General features: G+C 36.3%; 3 protein-coding genes across 3 annotated transcripts in view; 2 read left to right on the top strand and 1 right to left on the bottom strand.

Moving 5' to 3' along the window:
- The window catches only part of LOC140163844 (uncharacterized), an 84,119-nt gene that overhangs the window by 26,374 nt on the left and 36,176 nt on the right, over positions 1-21,569 (bottom strand). The window lies entirely within an intron of this gene.
- LOC140165124 (uncharacterized) lies at positions 6,118-8,776 on the top strand. The gene is made up of 2 exons (XM_072188557.1): positions 6,118-6,251; positions 7,436-8,776. Exon 2 carries the CDS (start codon positions 7,444-7,446, stop codon positions 8,287-8,289), a length of 846 nt encoding a protein of 281 aa, XP_072044658.1. The 5' UTR covers positions 6,118-6,251; positions 7,436-7,443; the 3' UTR covers positions 8,290-8,776.
- Positions 13,815-18,280, top strand: LOC140165125 (complement C1q and tumor necrosis factor-related protein 9B-like). The gene is given in 3 exon segments (XM_072188558.1): positions 13,815-13,976; positions 17,470-18,116; positions 18,119-18,280. Coding segments are annotated over 2 exon segments (606 nt in total). The 5' UTR covers positions 13,815-13,976; positions 17,470-17,657; the 3' UTR covers positions 18,266-18,280.

The raw sequence follows: 21,569 nt of genomic DNA, 5'->3' as shown, positions 1-21,569 counted from the left end.
GGGACAGCTGGACAGCATGGTCTTCCAGGACGGGACGGACGGGACGCAATGAAAGGAGACAAAGGAGATGGATCTGGACCACAGGGACTACACGGAGAGAAAGGGGACAAAGGCATAACAGGAGAGGCTGGATCTGCTGGAACAAATGGGCAAAAAGGTCAGAAAGATGAATGTGGTTATGTTAGAAGATCTGCATTCACTGCAATCAAAACTAGTGCACAAACTGGCAATACCAATGACATTGTCACATTTCAAGAGATTTCTGCAAACATCAATGGTCATTTCAGTCTTGCAGTCAACAAGTTTAATTGTGTTTACGCAGGAACCTACATGTTCACATTTTCGATTGGTATCTACGAGCCTACTGACATACTCATACAGCTAGTACTGAATGGAAACCCCATTGTAGCAGCTCATACCAGTACTGGTGGATTTAGCAATGACTTTGATACAACTACCCAGTCCGCAATTCTGAATTTGCAATCATATGATCAAGTTTGGCTTGTGTTTAATAGGAGCAGCAGAGTTTATAGTAACAGTAAAGGATATACTACCTTCTCGGGGTTCTTGCTTTATGCAGATTCCTAGAAACTAAAGTAAACTAACAGCTTCCTTTTACCAACTTGGTGAACCTTTTAAGTGTGTGCTTCATATCAAAGTTCCAATGCTTGGTTGTTTTGTGATCTACTGGTACTTGAGAACTGCCTCCTGGGTCAAAATGGATTTTACTTATTTAACCTACATTATAGCATGCAGTTTGCTGATTAAGTTTAACAAAATAGTTTGAAACAGTTACATATTTTGAAATACTACTATTGATATGTCTGACACTTCAGAACTGCTCCTTAGCTGGGAAAGTACATCTAGAAATATGGATTCTAATCCAGAACTTATTAAACTACATAAAAAATTGTTGGTTTGTTCATAAATTTCACAAAAGTTGCATATAATTTGTTGGTTGTTATCGCCAAAAGCAAAAGCATAAGCCTTGAAAAATACCACTAGTATGAATTCACATACAATTTGGAACCAAATGGCCAATCAGAAAATCCATTAGAAAAATATGTGGAGTGGGTAAATATATACGAGGGGTATCCAAAAGTTTTTGTCATCACCTAGAAGGGAAGGAGCTATATCGATGAAATTTTGTCAGTGTAATCACTGGTCCTTATGTACATTATGGTCCAAAAATGGTCTCATAAGTATGTTTACTTTTTTTACAGGTGCCGCTAGATGGGCAGTAGGCGCATAACCTGTAAAATGGTGAAAATTGACGCAAGCAGCATGATTTAAGTTCCTGCATTTGAAGGGTTAGGCCTACAATGCTCAGAAAATCTATAATGAAATGAAAGCTATCTACGGTGATGATTGCCCATCATATGGCACTGTTGCTTTTTGAAAAAGGAATTTCCAAACTGTCCACATGTCCCTCACAGATGAGCCAAGAAGTGGACGTCCATCACTTTCGGATGATGCGGCCTCAGTGAAGAAACTCAAGAAAGTGGAGGATCTTATCATGAAAAGGTTATGCGCCTACTGCCCATCTAGCGCCACTTGTAAAAAAAGTAAACATACTTATGAGACCATTTTTTGGACCATAATGTACATAAGGACCAGTGATTACACTGACAAAATTTCATCGATATAGCTCCTTCCCTTCTGGGTGATGTCAAAAACTTTTGGATACCCCCTCGTATAGTATACTTCACTCACATTTTGTGTACTATGCGCTGTGTGTTCTCGGCTTGAAGGATTGATTCATTTTTCTTGAAGATGGTTGCATTGATATTGGTCAAATTTTCTGAAATTTTTTATTATTTTGTTTGTTATTAAAAATAGCAGAAATTGCAGAAATTCTATGTCATGTATGAAATAAGTTAATACATGCAAATCACTTTCTGCTTGAGCGATTGGACACAATAATGCATTTGCACTGAATGTTGATGCATCCAATGCACTTCCTGCAGTGCATGATTTTGATGCATCAACATCTGAATACACATGCATTCTTGAGTCCACTTTCTCTTTCAACAAGTGATATGCATTTATTAACCTGCAAGCAAGATAAGGGGGGTTTGCAATAGAGTACAAATAATAAATTTGCAGCAAATTAGTTTTGTGACTCGAAAAATTAGTTTTGTGAATCTCAATCAATTGAAATGCTTGTGAAATAATTTGATCCAATACAAAGTCATAGAGTCAGAAAAGTACATTGATGTCTTAATTCATGCCGCTTTTACAAATTATTTATATTGCTTGTGTTATTAAACATTTTTGCGACAATTTCGCTATAAAATAACCTATAACATTGTTTTTCTTTTTCTTTGTTGTGTATTAGTGCTATTGTGGAGATGATTTTTGATCATGTCGACATGTCTAAATTAAAATCCTGATGTTGACCACTGCACTGGCTGTTTCACATACATGTAGCTGGCAATCTCAACTATAATCAAATTAAGTATTTCTTGGCCAAACTGGAACATGCGCGTTGCGTCCATGTAGTGTACTAAGTGTATACGCAGTGTAAGGCGCGTGTATACTTTCTTATGTACCGCGCTATATTCGCATTTGTTTATCGCGGAGCCACTAGCGTTCACAGTGTTCCAGTTTGGCCAAGAAATACTTAATTTGATTATAGTCATAATTGCCTACTATGTCTTATGCCCTGCTATGGTGAAGTATATTATAACATAACAAGACATAACAACAAGTATTTATATGCGCCTTTGCCTAGGGATTCAAGGCGCAAGAGAAAAGAAAACAAAAAAATTAAAAAATATTAAAAGCAATGGCAGCAAAAATTACAGAAATAAGTGAGTTTTGATCAATGACTTAAATGAGACCAGGCTGCCGTAAGGGGTAGGGTATGAACGTTTCGACAGTATTTATTCTGGGACATTAGAGCACATCAGACATATCGAATTGCATTCTGAATACGAAGAATGTCACTTCTGATATCAAATAATTTTGATTTTTTGAAATTCGCAATGTAATACAATGATTAAAAATTGATCTTTTTGATATTTAACAGTACTCGAAGTAAACTTTATAAATCTGATGATTTATACTTAAAGTGTAAGTAGGTGGGATGAAAAGCCAACGATCAATTGAAAATTTTGACCTTTCATATTGAAGATATGGATTTTTTTCCCAAAAAAAAAAAAAAAAAAAATAGGTCTTTTTGGGAAAAAATCCATATCTTCAATATGAAAGGTCAAAATTTTCAATTGATCATTGGCTTTTCCTCCCAGCTACATACACTTTAAGAATATATCATTAGATTTATATAATTTACTTTGAGGACTGTTATATATCAATATGTGAAAAATATCAAATTTTAATAATTTGTCATAAAATTTGTATTATATCATGAATTTCAAAAAATGAAAACTATTTGACATCAGAAAGACATTCTTCGTTTTCAGAATGCAATTCGATATGTCTGATGTGCTCTCATGTCCCACAAAAAATACTGTCGAAACGCTCAAAAGGCTCATTCCAGATCCCTTAATTCTCTTTCAATTTCAAGAAAATATAGCTGTTATCCTTTCACCATATTAGTTAAGCTAGTTGGATTCCTTGCATCATAAGTCTATCATTTCCTTTCTGAAAATGTATACTTTTATATCAATATAACGTTTAGAGATACAATAAAAATTAATATCTAAATCAGGCCTTCTCAACTAGTTTATTTGAAGTGCCAACTGGAAAATTTTAGCGATCGTGAAGTGCCAACATGATAAGGGAAAATTTGTTTTAAAAAGTCTAGTGAACGGCTGGAGCGAACAGGTGCCAAGCACCTCTAAGACCGCCCCACCAAATCCAAAAAGAAGGGAAGGGAAAAATAAATTGGAGGGGGAAAATGCCGGTTAAGTTATGTATGCCTGCAATTTGGACAATTACAAAAAGAGGTCCAAGTGCAAACACAAGTTTGGACTGGTAAAACTCCAAAACTTGTTGCTTAAATGAAGCAACAGAATTTGTAGATCTGATAATACTAGGGAGCTGGTTCCAAATGGGCACCATACGCTGAAAAAAGCCCATCTTGTGGCACTCAGTTTTAGAAAGCTGATTTACCAGCAACAAAGGATCAGAGGAAAATCTGGTGGTGGGACGGTCTTTGTTAATACCATTAAAACTACATAATCATCAATATAATCCCAGATTGCACTTAATCAGGGACCGTGTATAAAGGGACTGGAAACAGATTATTGATAGCTATTATCAAGCTATTGTTATCAGATTATCTTTTCGACCTTCGATTGTATGCGAGTTGCGCCGAGGGCGCTATGTTTGAATTTTATTATTTACTCATGTTGCCCTACTAAATATTAAAAAAAACATCAAATATTCCAATATCTTTTTAAGTTATGTAAAATTGTGTAAAATGTCTATCCTTTGTCGAACACAATTTCTGTGTAGCATGGAAAATCATTTACGTAGGATTTTGAAGACAAAATGTGATAATTGTGTGGAGATACAGAATGCTAGAACAAACAAAATTATATTTTTTCTGGAATGTGTACACCGTACGCTTGGTATTCCTACTGATTTCGATACTGAAATAATTCTTAAGATGATGTTCTTTGAAGATTTATGTTGGCATTTCTAGAGTCTGTCATTATAGGCAAACATATAGGCTCATTTCGCAATGTACAAGACAAGCCACACGCTGTGTTGTAACTGTGCTTGGATTCGTACCAGGGTCTATTGATCAACGTATTATTCATGCTTGCTCAACTGAGGATAATTTGTAAACCAGCAACTCGCATGGTACAATGGGTGGAAGCCGTTTCCAGTCCCTCCATACAAGGTCCCTGACTTAATTAAGATCAACATATGCTCTTCTAAAACTTAATGGAAGAAGAGTTAGCTCGGTTAACCTTTTCTTTGTACTCAGCCTCGGGATAATCTAAAATGAATTTAGTTGCCCTTCTTTGGACCCCTTCCACTTTCTGGATGTTGCGCTTTGAGGTACCATTCCAGAGGGGACTACAATATTCCAAATCAATTCTGACAAAGATTTCTCTCATCTCATAGAAACATAATTGACATCCCCATTAACAACAGCAAGCTAAAACAGGCAAAGGAGTTTAAGCATTTGGGTAGTCCTCCCTTTTAAGGGCTGAGGTATGAACGCTTGGACAGTATTTATTTTGGGACATTAGAGCACATCAGACATATCGAATTGCATTCTGAATACGAAGAATGTCCTTCTGATATCAAATAATTTTGATTTTTTTGAAATTAAGCGATTTAATACACATTTTATGGCAAATCATTAAAATTGATATTTTTGATATTTAACAGTACTCAAAGTAAACTTTAAAAATCTGATGATTTATACTTAAAGTGTATGTAGGTGGGATGAAAAGCCGACGATCAATTGAAAATTTTGACCTTTCGTATTGGAGATATGGATTTTTTTCTCCCAAAACACAAAAAAAAAATAGGTCTTTTTGGGAAAAAAATCCATATGTTCAATATGAGAGGTCAAAATTTCAATTGACCGTCGGCTTTTCCTCCCAACTACATACACTTTAAGAATATATCATTAGATTTATATAATTTACTTCGAGGACTGTTATATATCAAAAATTTGAAAAATATTAAATTTTATAATTTGTCATAAAATTTGTATTATATTGTGATTTTCAAAAATGAAAATTATTTGATATCACAAAGACATGCTTCGTATTCAGAATGCAATTCGATAGGTCTGAGGTGCTCCCATGTCCCTCAAAAAATTCTGTCGAAACGCAATAAACGCTCATTCTAGATCCCTTAAACTTTCTGTGCTATGTGAGAAAAACATGTTGCTTTTACTATTTTCAAGCTCAAATCCTTAGATATCGGTCCCTATTTTCGATAAAAATTACCCTTGGAAATGGGTAATGGTTCAGAAGCTCGAGCCGCACATCCCCGTCCAAAAATAACATCAAATATTATTCTGACAAAGATTTCTCTGATCTCATAGAAACATTTATTATCATTTAATTTTTTATTTGACATACTATAAAGCATAACTTTGCATAGTGAACTAGTGACCCAGTCTCCTACATCTTGGCTTTATGCCCTGAGCAGGAGACACTTTAAAAGGCATAATATTTGATATCACTGCATTTCACTTCAAGGCAGTGAACACTTCATACTCCCTGTATCTTCTCTAGCTGCAGTAATCAACACAAGGACATAAAATCTGAGCTGATTTGGTCTAATTTGGTTTTCATATTTCTTGGAGTGATATACAGGTAAGTACATAGTTATCAAGGAACTATATTTGCTACTTTTTCACATGAGAAAAATGTATTGATTTTTTTAATCGTTCTCAGACAAACTTAACCATTATACTGTATGATTTCTATCAAATTTTAATTTGTTATTTATTAAAAAAGATAAAATAATAGAGTAGTACTATCATGAAGGTTTTCTACACATGTTACCCCGAAACGATGAGTTAAACTGAAAGAAAGCTCACTGGCTATGTGATCCCACCTGGGAATCGAACCCAGGACTTCCAAGTTTATGAGACCTGTGCCTAACCACTCGGCCACAGGAGCTTCATGATTAGGCTGGTTGAAATTTAAACCTATAAGCTGTCACTTATTTGCGACAGCGAACCTGGTGAAAAATTATGTTTATTATATTTAGTTCCCGTCAATCATGCCACTGTTTTTCCATCTCACTGGCCGATTAAAACATTGAACTCTATGGGATTTAATGTTGTAAATTACAATAATATGATGCAACGTGTGTAAACATTACATGCCAATAAATTCAGGTTTGAATAAATGTACCAATTTAATTTTTTTTAAATCATTAATTATTATAGCTTTAAAGCATCCAGTCCTAATATGAGAGGTACTTGTAGTAGTTTTGTACGAAAAAAAAAACATTTTTAAAAGTTTGCGTCCGTTGGACAAAGAAAGAATTCTCTTTTCAAGACAAATTGATTGAAATCTGTGAAGCTGAATTTGCACTCAATTGCTTAGTGATGTCAATGCACTGCTTGGCTTTTACACCAATTGCTGTGCTCAAACTCACGGTTGTTCTACTTGACAATGACAGTAAAAAACTTTTAAAAAAGGTCTATTTATGCATGTAGCTGATCCTCAACCTCTTTGAGGAGGGCCTTTTAAAAATCTTGGCAGCACTTAATATTCACAGGGGATATCAAGTTATTTTCACATGATTTCGAATAACCTTGGGACCTTGGCTAATAAAGAAATATTGTTGAAATACCCAAGATGGTGGGAAGGGCGAAAGATGAAAGATTAAGGAAATTACATGCTTACTCCAGCAAATTGACAAAATTTGACACAATACCTAATGTAGAATAACAAAAAATGTGGTTCACTTTAAAGTGAATAGGAGTTACAAATTATTTTGAAGAAAATTTTCAAGACTACATGTATTTTTTTTTCCTCTTTCACAGATCTGAAGATGATTCTTTCTGTTGTCTTCTTGGCAATTGCCATCATCTCATCTTTGGGATCCACTCAAAGTCAACAAAGTCAACCTGAAAATAACTGTAATACTTGCTGTCAAGGCCCAGGGGGTATACCAGGCACCCCAGGGACAGCTGGACAACATGGTCTTCCAGGACGGGACGGACGGGACGCAAGGAAAGGAGACAAAGGCGAGTCTGGTATTAATATCAAAGGAGACAAAGGAGATGATGGATTTGGACAAATCGGTCTTCCTGGACCTCAGGGAATAAGAGGAGAGAAAGGTGACAAAGGTTTACAGGGGGTAAGCGTACCTGGAAAGACTGGACCAAGGGGCCCTGTGGGTTCCATGGGAATTCAAGGCATAACTGGAGAGGCTGGATCTGCTGGAACAATTGGGCAAAAAGGACAGAAAGGTCAATGTGGTCAAGGTAGAAGATCTGCTTTCACTGCCATCAAAACTAGTGCACAAACTGGCAACACCAATGATGTGGTCACATTTCAAGAAACTTCCGCAAACATCAATGGTCATTTCAGTCTTGCAACCAGCAAGTTTACTTGTGTTATCCCAGGGACCTATGTGTTCACATTTACAATCGGTATCCATGAGCCTACTGATATTTACATAAAACTAGTGCTGAATGGAAACCATACTGTGGGAGTTCATACCCGTACTGGTGGAATTAGTAATGACTTTGATACAACTAGCAGCTCTGCAATTCTGAATTTGCAAAGTGGGGATCAAGTTTGGCTTATGTTTGGTAGCAGCAGCAGCAGGAGAGTTGCTGGTAGCAGTAAGAGATATACTTCTTTCTCTGGGTTCTTGCTTTATGAAAACTGAACACTGACAGAATACCAGTAACTAAATTAAACTAACAGCTTTCTTTTACCAAGTTGATGAACTTTTAAGTAATGTAGTGCATATCACAATGCCAATGCTTGGCTGCAATGTGTACTAATGACACTTGGAAACTGCCCCTGGGAAAGTACATGATGAAAGCACATGTCTACCCTGGGTAATAATGGATTTTACTGCTGAACTTATTTAACCTACATTATAGGCAGTTTGCTGATAAATTTTAACAAAAAAGTTTGAAATGGTTACATATTTTGACATACTATTTATACTACTATTGATAGGATTACTGACACTTGAGAACTGCCCCTGGGAAAGTACATGATGAAGGCAAATATGGATTCTAATCTGGAACTTAACCTACATTATAGTATGTTTACTCATAAAGTTTTACAAAGTAGTTTGAAGCAGTTACATATATACATAGACACTCAACCTAAACTACCAAATAAAGTAATCAATAGATGGATAATTTTGTTCTGCGTAATTTGATACCTCATTTGAAACAATGCGACTTTATTTCCCCAAGTTATGCAGAATTGAACAGAAAACATTTCAAAAGTGACAAATTTGGGCTATTTCCTCCTTCAGGGTGATTCCTACCAGCTTTTCTAACCAGCTCATTATAGCATGACAGATCAACACTCACTTGCCGTGCTCATAATTAGGGTGTTTTGAGAGACAAGTCTATGTAAATTTTGTCACTTTTGAAATGCTCTCTTTTTATTCAAATTGGTATAACTTTCATGCCCATGCGACTGTTTTTACTAATTTGACATCAGGTGACCCCTGGTGACCGCAAAATGATCATCCAAAAATTTGGCTCTAACTGTTGACTGTACCCACAAAGTTTCATGCCCATACGACAGATTTTACTAATTTGACCTCAGATGACCCCTGGTGACCCCAAAATGAACTTCCAAAAATTTGGCTCTAAATGACGAGCTTGTTTCCAAACCATGTTAAGTCTACAACCCATTGTTCTCATTTACTTGTGTGATACAATTACTTTGACAAGTTTGACATTTAGCAACAACGAGTTGTACCATCAACAAGCCATTATTTACCACAACAATGCTGCTAAAACAATGCAGACTATTGTTCTCATTTGGGAAACAAAGGCCTCACACAGTATTATTACTGTGCATCCATCCACGGTTTGCTTTGTATTGGTGCATCCAACTGAAATTACTATTCACAATCCATTGCAATATCTCACAGCTAAATCAGACACATGTGTTTATGGACTTAACATGTTTTGGAAACTTCAAACTTCATGCTCTTCAAATGTTGACTGTACCCACAAAGTTTAATGCCCATATGACAGTTTTTACTATTTTGACCTCAGATGACCCCTGGTTAATCCCAAATGACCTTCCAAAAATTTGGCTCTAAATGTTGACTGTACCCACCAAGTTTTATACCCATATGACAATTTGACCTGAGATGACCCCTGGTGACCCTGAAATGACCTTCTCAAAATTGGCTCTAAATGGGGACTGTATCCACCAAGTTTCATGTCCACAACAGTTTTTACTAATTTGACCTCAGTTGACCCCTGTAGACCCCAAAATGACCTTCCAAAATTTGGCTTTAAATGTTGACTGTACCCACCAAGTTTCATGCCCATATGACAATTTGACCTGAGATGACCCCTGGTGACCCTGAAATGGCCTTCCCAAAATTTGGCTCTAAATGGGGATGTATCCACCAAGCTTCATGCCCACAACAGTTTTTATTAATTTAACCTCAGGTGACTCATGTAGACCCTGAAATGACCTTCCAAAAATTTGGCTCTAACTATTGAATGTACCTACCAAGTTTCATGCTCATACAACAGTTTTACTAATTTTACCTCAGATGACCCAAGATGACCCCGAAATGACCTTCCAAAATATTTGGCTCTAAATGTTGACTGTATCCACCAAGTTTCAGGCCCATATGACAATTTGACCTCAGATGACCACTGGTGACCCCAAAACAAGGGCTTAGGCAGCAAGCTGTGTAGGGAGTGTTTTACACACCCAAATTTGTAAATACACACCCAGTTTTTGTCCACATGGCCTATACTTTGTACACAAATCTTAAATTTACACACCCAGTTTTTTAAATTTACACACCCAAACCTTCAAATCCTTCCTAGTGACAGTTTCTACTAATTTGACCTCAGATGACCCCCTGGTGACCCCAAATGACCTTCAAAAGATTTGGCTCTAAATGTTGACTGTACCCACCAAGTTTCATGCCCATATGACAATTTGACCTGAGATGACCCCTGGTGACCCTGAAATGACCTTCTCAAAATTGGCTCTAAATGGGGACTGTATCCACCAAGTTTCATGTCCACAACAGTTTTTACTAATTTGACCTCATATGATCCCTGTAGACCCCGAAATGACCTTCCAAAAATTTGGCTTTAACTGTTGAATGTACCTACCAAGTTTCATGCTCATACAACAATTTTTACTAATTTGACCTCAGATGACCCCTGTAGACCCCGAAATGACCTTCCAAAAATTTGACTCCAACAGTTGAATGTATAATGAAAGACAAAGATAAAAAGAATTTATCGCGTCCGACGTCATCTGTCAATCAAATTTGAGAACGGTTTGTTTACAAGTGTCGTGATGATGACTTGCTGAACGCGGCGGTACAACCGGGCGCCTTATTGTTAATTTTGCACCATTAAACATGCAAACCATCTCAAAAGTTAGGTCTTGATAGTAGGAAACTTTCTTTGGTGAAGGCACCATGTTCACAATGCCTAGAAAAGCTGCTTTTGCCTTGTAAAAGTACGTAATTTTTCGCCATTTGCTGCTATTCCTTTTCTCCGATCAGCACCAGATCGGTCTTCCTTTTATGCGCTGATTAACCTGTGTGAACCAATCAAGGATTGTAATTGACAGTGACATCAGACGCGATAAATTCTTTTTATCCTTGTCTTTAATTATACCTACCAAGTTTCATGCTCATACAACAGTTTTTACTAATTTGACCTCAGATGACCCCCAATGACCCCAAAATGACCTTCCAAAAATTTGGCTCTAAATGTTGACTGTACCCACCAAGTTTCATGCCCATATGACAATTTGACTTCAGATGACCCCTGGTGACCCCGAAATGACCTTCCAAAAATTGGCTCTAAATATTGACTGTATCCACCAAGTTTCATGCCCATATGACAATTTGACCTGAGATGACCCCTGGTGGCAGTGTCCGTATGGAGGTTATCCCCAGGACAAATAAAGTATAAATTCTGCTTGTCCTCAAAACATTTTGGTTGTCCCCAAAATGTGTCATATTTTTGAGTGCAAAAATCAAATTTGTTCAGTATCTTTTGCACTGGAAAATCTGTAGCCACAAATTGATAAACCTGTGCAAGCTTCAAAATTCACCAATTCTGATCATGCAGATCTCAAGCACTGGCACCATTGTGTAACTCAGTGAAATGGTTTAAAATTTAAGATATTCAGGACTGGACAATGTGGACATGCTGAAAAATATGATGTGCTAGCAGTGGTCCAGAGATCTCTCTTTTAAGGATACAAATTACAATCAAACATGAAAAGTTAATGTTAAGTTTTATTTATTTATTTATATTTTAGAAATCATGATTTTAGAGGTAAAATGTAGTGGTTGTCCAGTGGATAAGTACATAGCTCAATATGGTTGTCCCCAATGATGTTTGGACAAGAGGATAAGAAGATAAGTGCTTATTTCGAACACTGCCTGGTTCCCCCGAAATGACCTTATCAAAATTTGGCTCTAGATGGGGACTGTATCCATCAAGTTTCATGCCCATCTGACAGTTTTTACTAATTTGACCTCGGATGACCCCTGGTGACCCCGAAATGACCATCTAAAAATTTGGCTCTAAATGTTGACTGTACCCACCAAGTTTCATGCCCATACAACAGTTTTTACTAATTTGACCCCTGGTGACTCCGAAATAACCTTCCAAAATATTTGACTCTAAATGTTGACTGTACCCACCAAGTTTTTACTAATTTGACCTCAGATGACCCCTCTTGACCCCCCAAATGACCTTCCAAAAATTTGGCTCTAAATGTTGACTGTACCCACCAAGTTTCATGCCCAAATGACAATTGGACCTCAGATGACCCCTTGTGACCCCGAAATGACCTGGTGATTTGACCTTGGATGACCCCATATGACCCCAAAATGATGCTGAAAACTTAATCAGGTCAAGATTTTCTGGCCCCGCTACTCCCCACCAAGTTATGTCACTGTACCCCATACGGATCTCCAGATAATCTGTTCACAAGGTATTTTAGTTGTTATGCATAAATTATGCAAATTAGGTACTTAATTACCATATTTTGCACTGAAAATCCGATCAGGTCGAGACCTCTGGTCATGTTACCCCTAACCAAGTTTCATCATCATAGCTCTTATGGTTCTTACAGATCCCCAGATACAACTCCACAAGGTTGATTTGAACACATTTCCAACAATATTTGTAGAAGGGTCCCGCATAAATTATGCAAATTAACAACTAAATGCATATCCTTTTCACGGAAAAACTAATCAGGGGGTCAGCAGTTGTGTATCGATCCTGCCACCAGGTTTCGCTCCCATACGCCCGATGGATCTTGAGATAGTCTGTCCACAAACTCCGCTATAAATTTACGCTGACTTTCACATAAATTATGCAAATTAGCTATGTTAATTTGCATATTTTTCACCAAAAAACATAAAATCACAGAGCGCAGTTGGATATCCTTCCTCCCACTGAGTAGCGTCCCTGTAGGTCTTATGAATCTCCAGATACACCCCACACACACACACACCACACTCACGGGCAGACAGAAATAGTGATTACTAAGTCCCATCCTGAACAAAGTTCAGGCGAGACAAAAACACAGTAGTTTGGTGGTTTCCCTGGAATTTGTTTAATGTTTCTATGGGCCACTGAGATAAACGTTTTTTGCTTCTACTATACAAACCACTGGAGCAATTTAACTTGAACCTTGGATAATGGCCGGCTCCTCCACTCTCTCCCAAGTGGATGAGGTAGAAAACTCCGTAAGTGTTTTACAATTGCATCATTCTCTGATCAAATAAAACATTTTATTTAGATTTTCTCTCACCTCATAGAAACATCGACATCACCATTAACAACAGCAAGCTAAAACAGGCAAAGGAGTTTAAGCACTTGGGTAATAAATAAATATAAATAAATAAATTTATTTAAACTTTCTGTGCTATATGTGAAAAACATGTTGCTTTTACTATTTTTAAGCTCAAATCCTTAGATATGGATCCCTATTATCGGTAAAATTACCCTTGGACATGGTTAAGGGTTCGGAAGCTCGAGCCGCACATCCTCGTCCAAAAATAACATCAAATATTATTCTGACAAAAATTTCTCTCATCTCATAGAAACATTATCATTTATCTTTTTATTTGACATACTATAGAGCATAACTTTGAATAATGAACTAGTGACTCAGACCAGTCTCCTAAATCTTGGCTTTATGCCTTGAGCAGGAGATACTTTAAAAGGCATAATATTTGATATCACTGCATTTCACTTGAAGGCAGTGAACACATCATACTCCTAGCATCTTCTCTAGCTGCAGTACAAGGACATAAAATCCGAGCTGATTTTGTCTATTCTGGATTTTCATATTTCTTGGAGTGACACACAGGTAAGTGCATTAGTATTAAGGAACTATTGGTGTAGATTCTTCATCCGGAATTTCAAAACATTATTTTGTAAATTAAATCTATTATCAAAGACAGAAATAAAAATTTACCACGTCTGACGTCATCTGTCAATCAAACTTGAACACGGTTTGTTTACAAGTGTTGTGATGATGACTTGCTGAACACGGCTGTATAACCGGGTGCCTTATTGTTAATTTTGCACCTTCAAATATACAAACCATCTCAAAAGTTAGGTATTTAGTAGGAAACTTTCTTTCGCAAAGGCACCATGTCAACAATGCCTAGAAAAGTTGCATTTCCTGCTATTTCTTTTCTCCGATCGGCACCAGATAAATCGGCCTTCCTTTTACGTTCAATTAACCAAGCTTAAACAATCAAGAATCGTAATCGACAGTGATATCAGACACGATAAATTCTTTTTATCTCTGTCTTTGATAATAATACTGGAATTAAACTTTGCAACTCACTTTCCTACGTTGTGTCCTGAAACATCGGACTTCATCAGGCATCTGATTGATGATGTTGTGAGATGATGATGATTGATGATGGTTCGAGAGAGGAGTCAGATAATCCACATGGGAGAGAGTGGAGGAGCCGGCCATTAGGACTCCACTTCCAGTTGTCACAAGCATAGGAACCGGTGTTATGAGACATTCCTCACCATCTGACGTCATCACATCTGACGGCACAACATCATCAATCAGATGCCTGACGAAGTCCGATGTTTTCGGATGCAACGTAGCAGAGTGAGTTGCAAATTTTAGTTCCAGTATTAGATTTAATTTACAAAATAATATTAAGGGATATGGAATGAAGCGTTTTGAACATTTCGACAGTATTTTTGTGGGACATGAGAGCACATCAGACATATCAATTGCATTCTGAATACTGAAGAATGTCTTTCTGATATCAAATAATTTTCATTTTTGAAATTCACGATATAATACAAATTTTATGACAAATTATTAAAATTTGATATTTTTCACATTTTTGATATATAACAGTCCTCGAAGTAAATTTTATAAATCTAATGATATATTCTTAAAGTGTATGTAGCTGGGAGGAAAAGCTGACGATCAATTGAAAATTTTGACCTTTCATATTGAAGATATGGATTTTTTCCCAAAAAGGCCTATTTTTTTTTGTTTTTTGGGGAAAAAATCCATATCTTCAATACGACCGGTCAATATTTTCAATTGATCATCGGCTTTTCATCCCAACTACATACACTTTAAGTATACATCATCAGATTTATAAAGTTTACTTCGAGTACTGTTAAATATCAAAAATATCAATTTATAATCATTTGCCATAAAATGTGTATTACATTGCGAATTTCAAAAAATCAAAATTATTTGATATCAGAAGGACATTCTTCGTATTCAGAATGCAATTCGATATGTTTGCTGTTCTTTCATGTCCCACAATAAACACTGTCCAAATGTTCATACCCCTTCCCTTAAGGAACTATATTTACTACTTTTTCAGATGAGAAAAAAATCAATTTTAAAAATCATTCTTTAGAATGCTAAAAAGTCACATGGCTCAAGACACCTGAAGTAAATTGAGAAATGTGAGTCAGGAATGCGCAAATGCGAAATATTGTGATTACACGCACGATTCGCACCACAACAGTGTCGCAAACCTGTGTGTAGGTCCAAAACAGCCATCGCATTTTGTTTGTCATTAACACCAGCAAATGAGTGTAAACAAAGCAAAGATTTGCAGTCAAAATACCATCCAGATTTTTTAATTATTTTGAATTTCGGCACAATTAAAAGCATATATCTTGGATTCATTGGTGTAAAAAATGCAAATAAAGACCATGCACCAGATACAGCTTTAACAAGCATGAAAGTCTTTCAAAGTACAAGGACGTTTTGGGCATAATTTTGACATTTTTTTACTGAAACATCAATTTCTCAGAGTTCACTTTTGACAACATTGCATAATTTTTATGACAATTATATACACTATGCAAAAAAAGGTTTCTTTGTGCATGGTTAGGAAATTTACCCACTATTAAAATCTAGCGACTAAGTTTGTACTTTTGCAAAATATTAGCATGCAGGGGATTATCCTCGCATTTGACACCTCAATCACTACCCTCGACACTCCTGAGAAAAGTTATGAATGTTTAAGTAACGGAGGTCGAAAAATAAAGATTGCAAAAGGCTTATTCAAGTTTTCAGCATAAAAGAACACAAAAACAACAAACATGCAAATAACATTTTTGTTTAATTGCTGAGCACATTTCAGGCATCATTTAGCTGCTTTCAACTTCATTTGAGATTAATCTCTTTCTTTACCAGTCTTTCAGTACTTTGTGTGTCCACCATTGGCTTCCCTTACAGCAGCCACGCTGCATCTCAGTGAATCAGCTTTAAAACCATTGAATAGGTTTCTTTGCCATTTTTATTTGTCGACCTCTTGGTACTTAAACATTCATATCTTTTCTCAGGAGTGTTGTCGGGTAGTGATTGAGGTGTCAAAATGCACAGGACAATACCCCGCATGTGATTATTTAGCAAACGTTTATAGTAGTTTATAAGATAACTCATAAAATATGCAAGCAAAAGTTAATTATTTTACACTATCGTTTAGAGCACATCAAAGTCTAGGGAAGGATTTCTCACTTTTTCAAAATATTTGTTTTAAACAAAATTATACATCATTATGTGCAATGTTTTGCTGATCAGAGTGACAAACTTGCTTTGTGCACATGTTTTTCTCGATATTTCGAAAACCAAGGCATATTTAGAAAAAATAAAAATAAAAAATAAAAACTTCCCTAATGTCATGTCTCTTCTTCATAAGCTAATTGAAATTTTGTACTCAAATTTTTTTGTATGATGTCACAAAAAAAATTAGGGCATAAAAAACATAAAAACAGGATATTTTAGCAGTACAATTTTGTGAAATTTACAATTCTGAAGAGTCTTGTTGTTTTCATTGTAAATCTTTATCTATATTTGTGGTTGTTTTATACTTGGTATGAGATAGGATATATTTTCACATACTTTACTGTTTACTGTTTATTTGTATAAAGTAAGAAAATAATAACTTTGCCCCCACCCCAGTCCCCCACCCCACCATCAGGGTGTCCTCTATATTTTGAAAAACAAATATTTTGCCATACACAGAGAGTTTATTTATCCATGTAGCTGAAGCTCAAACAATTTGAGGAGGGACTTTAAAAAAACTTGGCACCATGGCCGATTCCTTTAATATTCACAGTGGATATCTAGTCATTTTCACATGATTTCCACAAACCTGGGCTAATACCCGGTACTGATAAAGTATTGTTGAAAGATGAAAGTTTAAGGAAATTATGTGATGACTCCAGCAAATTGGTAAAATTTGACACAATTCCAAATGTAGAAGTAACAAAAATTGTAGTTCAAAGAGGATAGAAGTTAAAAGTTATTTGGAAAACAATTTTGAGACTGAGTATTTCTTTTTTCCCTTTCACAGATTTGAAGATGATTCTTTCTTTTGTATTCTTGGCAATTGCCATCATCTCATCTTTGGGATCCACTCAAAGTCAACAAAGTCAATCTCAAAATAATTGTAATACTTGCTGTCATGGCCCAGGGGGTATACCGGGCACCCCAGGGACAGCTGGACAGCATGGTCTTCCAGGACGGGACGGACGGGACGCAATGAAAGGAGAAAAAGGAGACGGATCTGGTCCACAGGGACTACGCGGAGAGAAAGGGGACAAAGGTTCGCAGGGGGTAGGCGTACCTGGAGAGACTGGACCAATAGGACCTGTGGGTCCCATGGGAATTAAAGGCATAACTGGAGAGGCTGGATTTTCTGGATTAAATGGGGAAAAAGGTCAGAAAGGTGAATGTGGTCAAGGTAGAAGATCTGCATTCACTGCAATCAAAACTAGTATACAAAGTGGCAGTACCGGTGATGTGGTCACATTTCAAGAGACTTCCGCAAACATCAATGGTCATTTCAATCTTGCAACTAACAAGTTTGTTTGTGTTTTCCCAGGGACTTACGTGTTCACATGTTCCCTTGGTATATTTGAGCCTGGTGATATACACATAAACCTAGTGATGAATGGAAACAAAATTGTCACAGCTCACGCCCGTGCACTGGTGGATTCGGCAGTGACTTTGATCAAGCTAGCATCTCTGCAATTCTGAATTTGCAAACTGGGGATCAAGTTTGGCTTAAGTTTGCCGGTAACGAGAGAATCTATAGTAGCAGTGGTAAATACAGTGCTTTCTCTGGATTCTTATTGTATGAAAACTGAACACTGTCAAAACTATAGAGTAAATTAACCGCTTCCTTTCACCAAATTGGTGAACTTTGTATTGCATATCAAAGTGCTAATAATTGGCTGTTTTGTGATCTACTGACACTTGGGAACTGCCCATGGGAAAGTACATGATGAAAGCACATGACTACCCTGGGTAAATTTCCCCCATTTGGAAAATGCAATGCCCTTGGGGGCATTTATTCGAGGAAATAAGGTATGTAGTGCAAATCACAGTGCCAATGATTGGCTGTTTTGTGATCTACTGACACTTGGGAACTGGCCTGGGAAAGTACATGATGAAAGCACATGATGACTATACCCTGGGTAAAAACGGCTTTTACTCCTGAACTTATTTAACCTTCACTATAGTCTGGTTTTTACTGTATTGATACATCTACTGGCCCCTGGGAAAGTACATGTTGAAAGCACATGACTACCCTGGGTACTCCTGAACTTATATAAGCATGACTACTCCTGAACTTGAAGACCTGAGCGCAAGAAGACCGTAAGTCCACTTGGCCCCTTAACATGTATACACTAAAAAGTTACGTATAGTTTCTTAGGGTTTTATAATATTTAATACATGTTCCAGGGTGAAAACATCATGAAAGGTTGTGAAAGATTTGTTTTGGCTCCTGAACATGTATAAAACATTACCAAACTATACGAAGTTATACGTAATTTTAGTGTATACATGTTGAGGGGCCAAGTGGACTTACGGTCTTCTTGCGCTCAGGTCTTCACTTATATAAGCTACATTATAGTCGGTTTGTTCATACATTTTCACAAAATAGTTTGAAACAGTTACATGCATTGGCAGGAAAAACCTTGCATGTGTTTTTGGCCCCTAAACATGTTTAAAGCAAAACCTCCTATGTAACCTATTCCCAGTTTTGTTTTAAACATGTTCAAGGGCCAAAGACACATAGCAGGTTTTTCCTGCCCATGGACGATAAGTTGGTTTAAATGCACAATAATTATTTTTCAAAATGCATTTGTATCGTGTAAGACCTATCCATTTTTCTTTGTGTTTGATACATTTATATTGCTTGTGTTTTTAAACAATTTTTGAAACAACTTTTCTATAATATAACCTATAATGTTTATTTTTCTTTGTTATATATTAGTGTTGTTGTTGAGGTGTTTTTTCACACCGACATGTCTGAATAGTTAAAGACACATAGCAGGTTTTTCTCTGCCCATGGACGATAAGTTGGTTTAAATGCACAATAATTCTTTTTCAAAATACATTTGTATCGTGTAAGACCTATCCATTTTTCTTTGTGTTTGATACATTTATATTGCTTGTGTTTTTAAACAATTTTTGAAACAACTTTGCTTGAGGTGTTGTTGTTGAGGTGTTTTTCACACCGACATGTCTGAATAGTTAAAGACACATAGCAGGTTTTTCCCTGCCCATGGACGATAAGTTGGTTTAAATGCACAATAATTCTTTTTCAAAATACATTTGTATCGTGTAAGACCTATCCATTTTTCTTTGTGTTTGATACATTTATATTGCTTGTGTTTTTAAACAATTTTTGAAACAACTTTGCTATAATATAACCTATGTTTATTTTTCTTTGTTATATATTAGTGTTGTTGTTGAGGTGTTTTTTCACACCGACATGTCTGAATAGTTAAAGACACATAGCAGGTTTTTCCTGCCCATGGATGATAAGTTGGTTTAAATGCACAATAATTCTTTTTCAAAATGCATTTGTATCGTGTAAGACCTATCCATTTTTCTTTGTGTTTGATACATTTATATTGCTTGTGTTTTTAAACAATTTTTGAAACAACTTTGCTATAATATAACCTATAATGTTTATTTTTCTTTGTTATATATTAGTGTTGTTGTTGAGGTGGTTTTCACACCAACATGTCTGACTAGTTAAAATCCTGATGTGACCAGCTCCAACAAAACCCGGAACAAGTCGCCAGACATGTTTTTGAGTTATACATTATAGGCCTATAAAGATGACATTTTGGAATTCTTAATTTCATGGTATTTGACTTTGGAACTAAGCGTACTTTCAAATCCTTGAAAGTACTTATTAAAAAGAGGTTTATTTAATCAATAAATAACAGTTGAACTATGATAATCATTATTCAATCCTGTGTAAGGCAGGAAACTAATTGGTCCATTACTTAGAATAGCAATTTGGCAAAAATATCAAGGTATCATTTACAAAATTATTCATATCTTGAAAAGTATTGATGCTATTTATATAATTTTGGTATCATTTTAAGGTTTATTGTCTAGTGCTTACATTTTTATTCAAATCATGAAATGTCAAAAATGTGACTTGTTCCTGGTTTTGTCAGAGCTGGTCACATATGTCAAAATATTAAAATATGGGATGAATAATGAGGCTGGGTGTTATTCAAATTGGTTTAAATTAAGCACAAAATAAATGAAATCCATCGTAATTTGGTTGAATATCCAGTATATATTAAAAACTCTGGGCTAGCAGTTTATGCACACAATACTATTGCACTCTTTCAGGCGATCATTAGCAGTATAATATGTAGAACTACCATTCAGCGCTGCAGCCTTTTGGTACTTCTTAGTATATCTGACTATTGACATCTCCATGTTGACAACAAAACTACGAGGGGGTATCAAAAAGTTTTCAAAATCGCCCAGAAGTGAAAGAGCTATATCAATGAAATTTTGTCAGCAACCACTGGTCCTTACGTACACTATGATGCAAAAATGGTCTCATAAGGGCTCATATTGAAATACCCTACCACGTTTTCACACAGAAAGAAGGCAGGATTCCCTCGCTAAGCGCGCGCCTCAGGAAAGCTCGGTCATAAAACGGATGGATTATATGCATCAGTGATACACCCTGCCCAGGATTTTAACAAAAGAAGGCTAGCACAGGAAAGCTGCAGGATGGCGCACACCTTCCTGTGTAAGGGAATTCAATATGAGCCCTAAGAATGTTTACTTTTTTTACAGGCGCTAGATGTCAGTACCTGCCTATGTAACCGCATAACCAGCAAAATGGAGAAAATTGAGGCATGTAGCATGATTAAGTTCCATTTTATGGGTTACAGTGCACAAAAAATCTGTGATGAAATAAAAATTCATTTTCCAAAAAGCAACAGTGACAATATCACAATCACCACCGAGATAACTTTCATTTCATCATCGATTTTCTAGGCACTGCAACCCTTCAAATGCAGGATCTTAATAACGCTGCTTGCCTCAATTTTCTCAATCTTGCAGTTTATGCGCAGTAACTGGGGCAGCAGGTTATTAGCATCTAGCGTCGCCTGTAAACAAGTA

Source organism: Amphiura filiformis, chromosome 11 (assembly GCF_039555335.1).
Source record: "Amphiura filiformis chromosome 11, Afil_fr2py, whole genome shotgun sequence".
Taxonomy (NCBI): domain Eukaryota; kingdom Metazoa; phylum Echinodermata; class Ophiuroidea; order Amphilepidida; family Amphiuridae; genus Amphiura; species Amphiura filiformis.
Note: the sequence above shows the minus strand (reverse complement) of the source record. Positions and strands in the feature narration are given on the sequence as shown.

Bases quoted from the DNA above. Each gene is read 5' to 3' on its own strand.
- LOC140165124 (XM_072188557.1), top strand. From the start codon at position 7,444: ATGATTCTTTCTGTTGTCTTCTTGGCAATTGCCATCATCTCATCTTTG.